Below are 13,973 nucleotides of genomic sequence, written 5' to 3'. Positions count from 1 at the left end.
CAGAAAGCCTAACAGAGCCAATCATTCTGAAGTCATTAAAAAGTTGAACTAATAGATATTTAACGATAAAAGAGAGGAGTCGTCCAAGTTAGCAGAAACTGCTCTAGAATCCTAAACTGCCTCTGAGCTGAAAAAGCACATTCCAGGGCAAGAACAGTGACAATGCTCTCTCAGCTCTGCACACACTTTAGTCTCTTTGGGGAAAAGAAAAAAACTGAGTGCCCAGTTTGTGGAATTTCATTATTGATATACACCTAAAATTACATATGTTCAGGTTAGATTGGGTGTGACAGGAGATAATAGTAAGACAGCAAAAAGAAATCCTAGATCGACCTCATTCGAGATTTAAAAAAAAATAAGTACAAAAATGCAGCTTTTAAGCCCTACTCCAGCTGCAATCAAATGAAACATGAGTTGCATCCAGCGTGCATGTTTTGACTGCATCCCACCATTATCGAGCTGTTCATCTCAGCAAAGCTCATTTATACAGTCATAAGAAAGAGCCCAGGCCTTTTGTAAAGTTGATCCTAAGTGATGAAACCTAACCCCAGCCGTGAGTCAGGGGGTGGGGTGGTATGTCTCTGAAAAAACCCCAAGAGAGAAAATGACAAAAAAATGTTTTTCTTTCCCTCTTTTTGTTAAATACAGCAGGTAGAACACAGCAGAGAGACCAGATTACACACCGCCCTGAGTTCATCTCAATCCTGCCTCGAGCAGTCTGGGAGCCATACCTATCAGTCAAGCTTGAATTTAGTAACATAAACTTGTGGGCAGCATGAGGCCGGGAGCACTGGAAGGATCTTTCACCTTCTCAGGTACAGCCCAATGTTTGCTTGTGAATTTTACAGATGAGTTGAAGCAATCAGAGGTGAACAATTACTGCTGATCGAGTGTCAGTGGCTCGGGAGCGAGCGGGGACTGGGGATGCTCCCGCTGCAACCAGGGCTGCTTGGTGTCCCTGGGGGAGGCAGGAAGAACTGGGGTGCCCCCCTTGCCTGCACCCAGCCCTGGCTGTGGCTCCAGCTGAGCTGGGGGCTCCTGTACCAGCTGGGCTGCATCGTCTCTGCCCTCCAGCCCTAGCCACAGCCACTGACACACATACTCATCTTCACCTTATTTTTATTTCCCCTTTTTATTCCCTTCTTTTTCTTTTCTTCCCCCCCTTTTTTTATTCCAGGAGCTACCAAGGCTGAGTGACCCCAGGCAGCCCCACACAGTCTATGTGCACACTCAGCTCTGACTTGCATTTGTCACTCCTTGCACACGCACACGTTTGGCCATGTAACCTCCATTTCCCAGTTTGCCTTCCCATTATATTTTATATTACCTCTGGTGAGCTTGTGCCAGAAGAAAGCAGAAGGAGGAGCTGTTAGAAAGAGTTTCTTGCTTTAAGATTCGAGAGCACATTTTTAGCATTAACTTTTTAGGCTCTGGTCATAAAACGTTGGAGTACGCGGACGATTTTGTGGGTAAGTGTGCAGCATTTCCAGAGGGCCAAATGAACAACAATCTCCTGCTGACAGCACCCAGATCACAACAAGCTACTTGAAAGACAACCAAATCTTAATTTGCAAATCTCAGCAACAAAACGCTATAAAAATATGGAATTATGAACAGCACGATACTGTGCAAAATAAATAACAAGTCTCCAGTGAATGAAGGGAATTATTGGCAGCAGTACAGCCACCATTACCAAATGTCAGAAATGTAAACACTAAAAAAAAGAGAAAGTTAAAAGCGCCATAACTTTGCTTCCAAAAACGTCAAAGCGCGGGAGTGCGCTCAGAGGGAGATGCTGATGGCTCAGCCTCGCCTGCGCTTTCTGCTGCAGATCCCCAGCACCGACCCAAAGACAGTGAGTTGCTTGACCAATGCATGTGATTTCTTCTCATCTTTCCTACCTACACCAGCTCCTGCTCAATGTAAAATACTTGAATTCGCTGTTTCAATTAATCTACATAGTTTCCTTTTCCTATCACTGTTCCATAAACGCTCTGCACGGACAGAATTTATCGCTTTTCAGCACAAAGCGTATTTCAGCTTGGAAGACGTAACTTGCTTTTACTAATAACCTTTATGGTTTCTTTAGTTAAACCAGCTGCTGTATAGAAAAGAAAAGAAATTATCTCTCGCTCCGCTGGCTCGTTCCATGCTACATGTGCTCAGGGCTGAACTGTAAAAGTTGGAAATGAAAAAGATCTTCTCTCATAGTTTCTGAGAAAGTTATTTAACCCAGTTTTAATCAGCTATCTCACATGAGTGAAATACGTAGCACTGGGCTGGAAATAGCAGGCTCCCTCACATTCATTTCCTATACGTATGGAATTTGATTAGAAAGAATGATTTCTAATTGAAGCTTTGTGTCTGGTTGTGATTCTTCTTTCAATACTGTCAAGGCAATTAAATCAGCTAAAGATAATCTTTAACATTCACCTGATGCAGTTAATTAAGTGGTGAAAAATGAAACACTGATTAAATGAATCGAATTCTATGTTGCAGGTAGCGAAGTTTAAATTGGAAACAAGAATTCGCAATCATCTGTTGCTTTGCTGTTTTAGGTATTTTACTTTAAAGAAGAAAAGCTTCCTCAGCCTAACTTTGCCCATTAAAATATTTCATAATGGCCTGTGTTATCCGCAGACAAAAGCAAACCCTGATTTAGGAAACACCTAATAACTCATCAGCATAATTGAAAACAAAATGCTTTACTGCATTCTTCCTCTGCCTATCCCAGCCTTTTTTCCAACACACAAGGATAAATAATGTTTCAGCCCAACAAAGAGTGGATTTAAGTGCAATAAATGAAAAGAAAAAGAAAACCACCGACGACCCTGATTCAGCACATAAGTACTACGAGTTCCAGCAAAGTGTATGGGAAGGCACAATAATATCCACGCATGTGTGCATTCAAATCCAAAGCCACACACATGCAAGTACACTGGTAACATTATCACTTTTGTGTCCTCCCCTCTTTCCATTAAATTCATGCTACAGCATCCAACCAACTCCACGATTTAACACAGCAATCCAAGTGGACTGCAACAGGAGCCAGAAAATGCTCCCAATTCAACATCAGCACATAATGCCTTCGTATCCCTTAGAAAGCAGCCCTGGATTTTATCAGACATAAGACCAAAAAAACTCCTTCATGAATTGAACAACAATACATAAAACTGAAAATTCGTATTTTCTACCGCCCCTAATCAAAATTATTCCATTCTGCATTTCCATCTGTACCTTATCATTTGCCATAACAGCAAACAGGCCAAAAGCTGTTGTGAAATGCTGTTATTTTTTTTTCCATTGACACGTGAAAGTTCCTTTCAAAAGTAAGTCCAGAAAGTGAACACCACGTACCTGATCACTTATTTGACATGCAACAAGGTTGTGCTGATTGTAGCATCCAGCAAACTTGATATATTTGAGCCAGTTTCCTACATCTGGTTGACTGGCATCTATGCAGAACTTCACATTGCAAAATTCATCCAAGATCTAAAAAGAAGAATATGAAAGAGTAAATCTTTCTGTTGCTGGCTGAGTATTCTAATCAAAAGGTAAATCACAGGCTTCCAGATAAACAAGCAGATAATAATAATAATAATAATAATAATAATAATAATAATAATAATAATAATAATAATAATAATAATAATAATAATAATAATAATAATGGTGTGTTTATTCAGAAATATGTTTCCCTGCTGAGATTTTTTTGGGAACTGTCAGAATACATACATAATAATAAAAAGACAACAAATGTTCTGAAAAACGTCTTGACAATTATTTACAAGTAATCGAAATGCTGTCTAATTATTGCAATGAAACACTATGTTAATTTGAGGCACCTGATTTTCTATGCATTCATCAATAACTGTGCCTGAAATTATTATTTTAATTAAATAAGACTCTGACAAGAATGTAACAAAAATTATTAAAATAGATGGTGTTGGCTTCATTTAAGGTTTCTGTTTTGTTTTAGGATTTACTTTGATTGCAGCACTCATTTAGAATTTTTATATTTGTTGCTCTGAACCAAACTTTATCTGGTAGGCAGACTTATTTATCTTGTTTTACCATTACACTTCCCAAACAGTCCTGTGCAACACTTAAATCCCTCCCCTTAATCGAAGCAAATAACAGAATCCTTATGTCAAAATAAAGAGAATAAATGAAAAACAATGTAAATACTCATGCAAACCATGGCAGTATTCAATACACACGAATAAATGGTTCCAATTATGCAGACAATAAACAAATATAATGAGACGGCTCGTGGACAAGCTAAAGACGATGCTCTATTCTAATATTATGACAAATTACTAATCATTACGGCGGACTGAATATCATTATTTGCAAGCTTCACCACCGGCCTATCCCAAACTTCCCACAGCTTCCCGGGGAGCTCACTGCTAAACTGTAACAACTTCTCCTTGCCCCCGGCAGCAGCCGCCCCATTTTCACAGCAAAATCAAGGAAACAAGCCGAAACGCCCCAAACGAAAGCGGAGGGCTCGGGAGGCTGCGCCCCGCCGGGGAGCGCCCGGAGCCGCGGCCGGAGCCGCCACTGCCGCTGCCGGGAGCGCTCGGATGTCCCGGCCCGGCCCCTCAGTGTCCCCGCGGGACCGGCCCCGCTCAGCCCCGCTCAGCCCCGGGGCCGCGATCGGGCCGGGCCGCGCATGGGGGCGCGGAGGGTGCGCGCAGCCCGCGGGGCACCGAGCCTCGCCCCGCCGAGCCGGGCTCTGCCCTCTGCTCCGAAAGAGAAGGTGGGAAACCGAGCCCCCAGCCCCGCAGAGCCGCGCAGAGCCCCGCAGAGCCCCGCAGAGCCCCGCAGAGCCCCGCAGAGCCCCGCAGAGCCCCGCAGAGCCCGGCAGAGCCCCGCAGAGCCCGGCAGAGCCCCGCAGAGCCCGGCAGAGCCCGGCAGAGCCCCGCAGAGCCCCGCAGAGCCCCGCAGAGCCCGGCAGAGCCCCGCAGAGCCCCGCAGAGCCCGGCAGAGCCCGGCAGAGCCCCGCAGAGCCCCGCAGAGCCCGGCAGAGCCCCGCAGAGCCCCGCGGCCGCGCCGGGCGAGCTCGGTCCCCACGGGCGCGCACGCTGCCCCGCCGCCCGCACCGCCGGCTGCTCTCGGGAACGGGACACCGTGTAATTTTCCCGTTCGGAGAGAGCCCCAAGGAGGGAAGGAGGGCTCAGCCCGCACTCCCCGGTGTCTGGGCTCTGCCCCGGGCCGGCGGCGCGGCGGCACCGACGGGGCAAAGCGGCCGCGTCCCGCGGGGCCGTGGCAGCGCCGCGCTCGCCGCTCTTACCTTGTGTCGCCGGGAGCCCGAGGGGGCAGGGAGGGGGCAGAGGGACAAATATCCTTCAGGCGGCTGGAAGCAACATCTCGGCGTTAAAGGCGGGCGGAGGCCGCGGCCGTCGGGGTCCGGGGAGCGGCTGCACCATGTGCGGGGGGCGGCGGGGCCCGGGCGGGGGCTGCCGGCCCCGGAGGGCTCAGCGGCGGCGGAGCTCGGCGGGTTCCTGCCGCCTCGCCATCACCGTCCCCTTTCGGCCCCTCCTGGTCTTATCGGCTGGCTTTGGGGCGGCGTGTGCGAAAAAAGTTATCGGGGAAGGGGGAGGAAGGGGAAAAAAAAAGGAAAAAAAAAAAACCACCTAAAACCCACACAAGCCTCTTCAGGGAAAGGAAGGGGGGAAAGCGGAAAAAAAAAAAAAAAAAAAAGGGAAAAAGAAAAACAACAACAACAAACCCCACAGCGCACCGCTCAACAAAACAAACTTCTTTCACTTCTCCGCCGGGGATGGGAGAAAAGTGAGTGCGCGTGGGAGGGCGGACGGACGGACGGGCAGGCGGGCGGGCGGCTCTCCTCTCCCCCTCCCCACGCCCGCAGCCTGCCCGCGGCGCTGCTTCCCCGCCGCACCCCCGGGCAGCGCCCGGCCCGGCGCGGCCCTCTCCGCCCCCCCTCCCCGCCCACCCCGTCGGGCCGTGCCCTCCCGCCGCTCCCCTTTCGGGCACTGTCTCTTTAAAGCGGGGCAGCCCCGGCCGCTCCGGCCGCCTTTCCCCCCCCACCACCACCAACACTCCCCGGCCCCCCCGTCCGGGGCGGCGGCGGCGGCGGCGCTCCCGGCGCGCTTAAAGCGACAGCGGCCCCGCGGCCGGGGGTCACCGCCAGGTCGCGGAGCAGCGGCCCCGCGGCGGGAGCTCACCGGCAGCCCGCGGGGGCGGCCCCCGCCGCGCCCCCCCGCCCGCATCCCCCGCCCGGTGCGCGGTGCCTCGGGCCTCGCCGCTCGCCGCTATTTATTGGCCGCCGCTCGCTGCCGGCCCCGGTGCCCGCAGCCCGGAGCGGCCGCCCCGCAGCGGGGGCTGCAGCGAGCGGGAGCCGCGTTCGCCCCGACGGCTGCTCCCGGCGCGCCCGGCGCGTTACCCGAATTGTCCCCGTCATCGCGTCACTCTGGTTATTAATAACGATATTTAATGAAATGCAACTTCTTTTTTTTTTTTTTTTTTTTTTTTCCTCCCCCCGGCCAATTTCCGCGACGACCCCGTTTGGTGCCGCGGAAGCATCGCCCCGCTTGCCGCCGCTTCCTAAGCGATTTAAAAAAAATTTTTTTTTTCTCCTTTTATTTCTTTGGTAACGAATCCCATGAATGGAGCGGCGGGAGGCCGGGCTCTACCTGCCGGCCGGGCCCGCTCCCTCCCGTCCGGCTCGGGGCTCTCCCGGCTTAAATGGACCCGAAATCCAACCGAGCCGCAAACGTCCGCCAAGTTTGGAACAGCCCGCGCTCACTACGGAGAGATCCTCGCATATGTGCTTTGGGAAGAGGGCAGGGGAAAAAGAAAAAATAAGAGGGCTGAGCTGTATCTTTTATTGCACCATACAGAAGTGCCACCCACTTTTTTTTTCTTTTTCTTTTTTTTTTTTTTTTTAAGTGCAGATATATTTTTCAGACTAAAAGTGAATTTTTCTTCCCTGGGGGGCCAAGTGGAGCCGGGGAAGGAGAGCGAGGGGGAGGGCGAGAAGCCGAGTGACAGGAGATGCTGATGGATTCGTCTTAGCGGCCCGTTATCTGTGACATTGACCTGTTAGCTCAGATAATGGCTATTGTCCGAGAGGAGAGAGACGGGGGGAAAAAAAACCCAAACCAACCAAAACCCGCACGCAGTGGTGGTAGGTAGGACAGGAAAAAAAGAAAAAAAAAAATCCTTTGTCACTAACCTCAAAAAACCCGGTGGGAGATTCCCAGAGCGCCCGGGCCTGGGAACCGGAGCCCTCCCGGTGTGCGGGGCCGTGGGTTCCTGCCCTCCCTCCGCTCCCCATTGTTGGGGTGGTTTTTTCCCTTCTTATTTTTCCTCCCTCTCTCTCTGTTTTTTCCTTTTTTTTTTTTTTTTTTTTTTTTTTTTTTAATTTAGCCATAAATTGGCCCGGCTCGCGCTATGAGCTGTTCTATTTTCTCCCTGTCAGGATGAGGGATTTGCTTTATGATGCATTGTGTATTAAATACAAGTAATCTGGGAAACTGATTGCTCGAGCCCATCGGCCTGATCAGAGCCCGCGATGGGGAGCCGGAGCCCCCCCTTTCCCTCCCCCTGGGCCGCGGCACAAAGGGAGGAAGCGCCGCTGGATAAACAAAAGCGGCTCCCGGTACCGGCGGGGCCCGGCCCGGCCCGGCCCGCTCCGCGGCTCGCCCGCAGCGCCGCCCGCCGCCGCTGGGTGGCGCTCGCCGCCGGGACACCGCCAGCGGGGCACCGCTCCCCTTTTTTGGGGGGGAAAACCCCTTTTTTAATAGTTTTCCTTCATGCAGCGCTCCCAGCGCTATAACCCAGAGGAGGAGGAGGAGGGGGAAGAAGGCTTTTGCCCCCGAGCCGCGGCTGGGAGGCGCGGGGGGTCAAGGCTGACCCCGCAGCCGGTCGGGACCTCCAGCATCCCCATTCCTGGATGTGGTCAGGACCTCCAGCATCCCGATTCCTGGATATGGATACACACATCTACACACATCAACACGCCGCGATGTATTTCTTCTTTCAAGCGAAAACCTTTTAAACGTCTCTTTCCGCCTTTCCCCTCTCCCCTCAGACGGTTCGGTGGGCGCTTCAAGAGGCCCAGATATTTCCACAGGGTCCCGTTGGCAATTGTTTATTTAAAACAAGTCGCTCTATTAGTGGAGCAGTCAGGAGTTAGTGCTCCAGTCTGCTAGTAATTCCCACCAGGCTGTAAACTGATGCCTCTTTTAAGCCTTTAACTTCATGGTCGTCCCAGAAGTAAAAGTTCTTCTAATGGAGACCCTATGGGCATCGTGCATTCCAGCACATCATTAAAGCAAAGCAAAGCAGCTCGGCCACAGCCAGATGAAATAACGGCACTGTCCACGTTTAATGGGCTTCCTGGGGCCAAACGCTGCCGAGGACAATGGGGGAAAATCAGACAAGTCGCTGGTGATTTTTTAAATACCGTAAATGTTCATATTATGTTAAATATTATCCTTTCGTTTGTAGACAAGCTGCTTCACAGCCACCTTTTCGAGAGGGGTTTAATGTTATATATCTCAAGGTGACTAAACACAGCACTGAGCATCCTGGCTAACACTGTGACGAGTGTTTGAAACACTGGGTGAGTGCATTAACGTGGAGAGGGAGAGGAAAAGCAAAGCGAAACAAATACGCAGAAAACAACGTTTTCCTAACATATCCAAATGCTCCAGGACAGACCTGGGAAACAGCAACAAGAACGAAAGGCAACACAGTTTCTGCATGTCAATTCCTCCCACCCCGTGTTGTGGATATCAACTTGAAAGGAAAAATAAAAACAGGTGAAAATACAAGTATTGCTGCTGATTTCAGGAGAAAGATAATTTCCAGCACTTGATGAAGGAGTGGGGTGGGCATGGCAGTGCCCCCCACATCGGTGCCCTGTCCCTGCTGCCCCTCCTGCCCTCACACTCCGCCTGGCTCATCCCTCCCAGCCAAAAGGCAGTTTTCAAGTGAGGGAGAGGAGGAGAAAATTAAAGGTAAAAAAAAAAAAAAATGTAAATAAGAAATTTCCCTTGGTCTGGAAATGGGCCCAACTGAAAGCATGTTAATCTCCACCTCAGTAATTTGGTTCTCCTGGAGAAGACAGAAGCCCTGCTGCTGTGCCCTGCACTTCATAAATCACGTCTTTATGTGGACAAGGTCAGGGCACCTAACAGCTCAGACATGGGCCCTTGCAGTGGCTCGGAGGGCTCCGGCATGTTTATTCTCTCGCACAGATCTCTGAGGAGCAGTCCAGCACGCTTCTAATTACTTTTGATTATTTTCATTTGCTCGGGTCAGGCTGGCTTTGCCGGCACTGCTGCAGGGTGGGTTCCCTCCCCCCGGCCCGGCTGTGGGATGCAGGGGGATCACTGCTGTGCTCTGCACCCCTTCCCTTCCCCAGGGCTCTGCAGGGCCCCAGGGGCTCACCCCACCACTGAGGGGGTCCCGTTTTGGCAGCAAAGCCAGGAACCTCCAGCTGAGTCAGGGACCCCCACAGGCTGGGACATTTACCAGTGTGAAAGGAGGGGCGTGCAGAAAAACACACATTTATTCCCCCCTGCCTCCCTCCCCTCCCAAAAGTACCTACTGCCTTCGGGGGAAAAAAATAAACGACCCCGTATCCTTGCAAAAAAGTTACAGCGGTGCATGTGCAGGCAATAAAAAAGTTGAAGGAGCTCTGCTGTGGCTGTGGGGACAGAGCTGAGCTCGGGGAGCACACACAGAGCCCCAGCCCTGCACAGGCAGAGCGTGGCTTGGGCTGCTCTCCCCACTGCTGAGCACTCACAGCACAATCCATGGGGATGCTCGGTGCCCACACAGGGGGATGCACGGCAGTGCTGGGGTCCTGGTGTGGGTGAAGCCATCCCTGTGCTTCCACAAGCTCTGCTGCACCCCCTCTTATGGTCTGGGACAGCACACAGCTGCCCAAGTGCTGAGCAAAAGGCTCCACTTCTTCTCTCCCATTAGAACGTGGGCTCTAAAATTTTCCTTCATATCCCAATCTGAGCTTGACAGCCCAGCCCTGTGTTCTCATCCTGGTGTGAATAAACCCTTCTGCCCTGTACCCCAGTGTGCCAGGGTCTCCATCACATTCCAAAGGTGAGGATGGGCATTGGTGCCACTGCTGTGGTGGTACCCACACTCCTAGACCAGCTGGCTAATGTGTGTTTCACCTGGTGGAAAGGAGTTTTCTGGCAGACACCAAGCCATGCCACTGGGTTTTGAGCCTGAAACCTTTTGGGTATTGGGTGCTACTGCAAACTAGGAGAAGGGAAATCACAGCAGATTTACCTACTTCATCAATCAGGAAGATGTAAAAATGTGTCAGTGGCTGGTATCTGGCTGTCTGGGTGATCTTACTCCTGTCTTGGGGAGGAAATCCTGCAGACACCCTTCCTTGCGGCAGGACAAGATGTTTGCCTTGATGCAAACAAACCACAGCCCTCACAGCACACCCCAAATCTGATGCTGAGCTATTCAGTGCTGCTTGTCCCCACCTCTGCTGTGAACACACTCCTTGCAATGCTTTCCTGCTCCAAAGCTTTCCCTAGCTCTCCCTGCCAAGGCCCGTGCTGTGGCACTAGGTGCTGTTGCTGTTTTCCTTTGCAGTGCTCATTACTTCCATTACAGAAGAGTCTGGAAGCCCTCAAATCCAGCCAGGGCCATTTTCACACTCGAGGTGGCCCTGCTGGATGAGTCTGGCACAAGTTTGGCTATGGTAAAAGTCTGGAGAGAAAAGCACATCAGCCAGCTTGTCTTAGCACCTACGAGAGCCAGGGCAAGGCAAGGCAAGGCAAGGCTGACTGATGGGGCTGTTGGCCTCCTGTCCACTCAGAAGCTGTGTTTTCCAGTGCTTCACCTTTCTCATGTTTTGAAAGGATGCCAGAATTCTGGAGAATCTGGGAAATTCCGCTGGCAATGCCCTTGTTCTGCGTTTCCCTGTGTGCTGGGCAGCCTGGAAGGCTCTTTTCTTTCTTAAATAACCAGAGTCAAAAACCTTGAGCATAGCCCTCCAAATCCTGCCAACATGACCAAAAAAGGACCTGTTTGGTTTTTTTTATCACTCTCTTATTCATCCCTGTTGAAATAATCCTGAATAAATCCCTCAGGTTTGTACCCACTCCTGCTTCCCATGATATGCTCACCTGGAGATGGAGCAGGGGGACCCATGAAGCCCACAGAGGGTCCATGGGGTGGCCAGAGCTCCCAGCCAATGCAGCTGCTGCTTCTCTGCCTGAAAACACAACTTTTAGCCAAAGCTGCCCTAAAAATGGAAGATCCCTAAGAAATACTCCCTGAGAAGGCATAATGTCCAGGAGGGGGGAAGAACAGCATAAGGATTTTGCAGACTTACTTTGTATGTGCATAAGAATTCAACAAGGTTCAATTAACCCTCAAATTTTTCCAATTTTTTAATTTTCAAGCCTTCTCAATTGACAGATAATTGGAGGGCCTCCTTTGGAAGACTCCTTCCAATCCCAGAGCCCTCATGGCACGTGAAGAGCCTTGCAGGGAGGTTGTGTGGGAGCAAGTCCTGGGAAACCATTTGGGTTTTCATGATCTGAAAGCAAAATTTGCAAGCCAAAAGGATGAAGAAGAAAACATGGAAGCAAGGAAAATGCCAGGCCAAAGGAGACTGAAGGGGTTAAACTACAGAACTTTACACAATAAGAATTAATGTGATGCATAACAGGTAATTCTATTTTAATAATCAATTTTAGGAGTGACTGGCTATTTTCAAAGCATTCCTGTTGTAGCCAAAGTTTTAACTAGGCGTGCGAGAGTGGGCATAAACACCTGTGGACTTTATAAGAGTAAGAAGCAATTTATCACCCAATAAAAAGTCAAACACTCATGTTAAAATTTTCAGGTTCGCATTTGCTGTTTTAAGTGTCACATGTGTGGATGGTTCTGGGGGAGGTTCAGAAGGAGTGGATACACACCCTACACACAGAAACACACGTGCACACAGCCTGCTCTACAGCAGGGAAGAAAACCTGCCTGAAAGCTCCAATGCTACACTTTCATCCCTCCCAGGTTTTGTGTTAAACCCATTGTGATCATCGACCGGAGTTGTCCAAAACCTGGACTAAATGGGCATTAAGTCGGTTGCCACATGGAATTACTGCCATTCGATTTTCAGATAAACCACAAAACTTGATGAACTAACATTGTTCCAGCTGAATTAACTCATCATCCCCGGGAAGAGAAGGCTGTGGAGGAAAGCGAGGGCTCTAATAGCGATGATTAATCCTGCTCCTATTGCAAGGCGCTCACTGCAAGTGCAGAGATGCCCTGCCAAAGGCAGGCTGAGGATCCACCGTGCCTCCCAAACATCTGCCTTGCCAAGCCCTGATGGCAGGGTTAAACATTATTTACGTGTGCCTAGGAAAGGGAGAATTTTTTGTTACGGGCTTGTGATGAAACTATAAATACACTAAAATCCCCGTCAACGGTTCAAGTCATGCTTGGTAGACAAATCCAGGGGCTGAAATTCAGGAATGTTAATTTATTCAGCTGGTGGAGGAGCATGCAAAGCTGATCCTTATCCCGTACTGGGGCGATCTCCCTGGGATTGAGCCAGGGAGTGTTTGGGCAGTGTTTGCCCTGTTGCTCCCCAGCCCTGGTGGGCAGAGCCCTTGGTGTCCCCCCAGCCTGGCTGTGCTCGGGCTCCTGAGCTGTAAATGCTTAACTGGCCCTATGTGAGCACTGCAGCCCACCTGGGCGTGCAGGAGAAGTGCTGCTCCACATAAATTAGTCACACATGGGCAAAGGTGCCTGATGCATTTGGAATAATCTTACCCTCAGAGCTACCTGGTTTGCTCTGAAAAGATTTCTGCTCATCGGAAAAATTCAGGGCAGGGAGGTGGGGAGAATATATTTGGTGCAGGTGTCCAAATAAACCTGTCCTATAACCCATGGATCACAATGGGTTATTAATGAAATAGCTGTGAACATCAGCGTATCCTTGTGGCAGATTTCTTTCATAAATGAGTTGAACATTTTCCAATTTCAGGAAAGTGCTGCTACCTATAAACTTGGAGATTAAGGGCTTTTTCCCCTAAGACTCAGATCCCTCGGGGCACTTGTGTTCTGGCATGCATCCCTTATTTGCTGAAGAAATTTCAAACTTGGTAATTTAGCACCATACTGATAAAACAAAGAGGGGAAGGGGGAAAAAAAGCAGTTGGGCATGCATGTGAAGGAGGAGAGAGGTGAGTGGTACAGCTTCAGGCATTTCTTTCTGGTTATTTTTTTTATCCACAAGCCATACTGCAGATTTTTTGGGAGATTCATAGAGAAAACATTCCCAAGATACAACATATAAGATGCATATCAATCCACAAGCTGAGGTTTGCAGATGCAAAATGACCTGCAGAATTTGAAGGAGGATGGAAGCTGTTTATAACCATTTTTTTTCACATATAATTTATTTAAGCCTAAGATGTTGGGCTGAATTTGCCACTAGCAGAATTATGAATATTAGTATTATTAGCATTACAGCAGCACCTAGAGGCCCAGTGGAAACTGGGACCCTTTGTGGGTAGAAAAATAATAAACATGAGACTGTCCTGAAATCTTATGGTTGGCATAGATGGGATAAAAAGAGTGCCAGATGGGAAGATTACCATTTTATTTTTACAGATGGAATACAGAGTTCTGCTCATGGAGAAAATCAGTGGCAGATTCTCATGCCATATTTTCACATAATTTTCATTCATTGAGAAGTTGTTTTTTATTCCTTTTCTTTGAGTGCAATGAACAGAAACTACTCTCTGCCTGCTGGTGCTTACAAATTCTTATGGATAAATAGTGGGAGTCTGCTTGGTCACTGCCAGTTAAAACAGGTCTGCGTGCTTTAATATGGCTCATCTGTAGCAGAAATTCTACTTTATCTCTCCTTTTTTAGCTAGGAAAACATTTTAGCCTTGGAAATGAGCAGTTGATGCTTTGGAACAGATCTTTAAACATAAGCA

General features: G+C 49.4%; 1 protein-coding gene across 7 annotated transcripts in view; it reads right to left on the bottom strand.

The window, feature by feature from the left end:
* MECOM (MDS1 and EVI1 complex locus) overlaps positions 1-13,973 on the bottom strand; it is a 325,429-nt gene that overhangs the window by 42,575 nt on the left and 268,881 nt on the right. For 6 of the 7 annotated variants that reach the window (XM_063167354.1, XM_063167356.1, XM_063167359.1 and 3 more), the window contains exon 3: positions 3,358-3,492. In XM_063167354.1, the coding sequence (XP_063023424.1) occupies positions 3,358-3,492 (135 nt within the window). Of the gene's footprint in view, positions 1-3,357; positions 3,493-5,296; positions 5,434-13,973 lie in introns of those variants that run through there. The other variant, XM_063167358.1, reaches the window with a different exon arrangement.

This window comes from Melospiza melodia, chromosome 12 (assembly GCF_035770615.1).
Source record: "Melospiza melodia melodia isolate bMelMel2 chromosome 12, bMelMel2.pri, whole genome shotgun sequence".
Lineage (NCBI taxonomy): Eukaryota > Metazoa > Chordata > Aves > Passeriformes > Passerellidae > Melospiza > Melospiza melodia.
The sequence above is the reverse complement of the archived record's forward strand: the minus strand, read 5'-3'. Positions and strand labels throughout refer to the sequence as shown.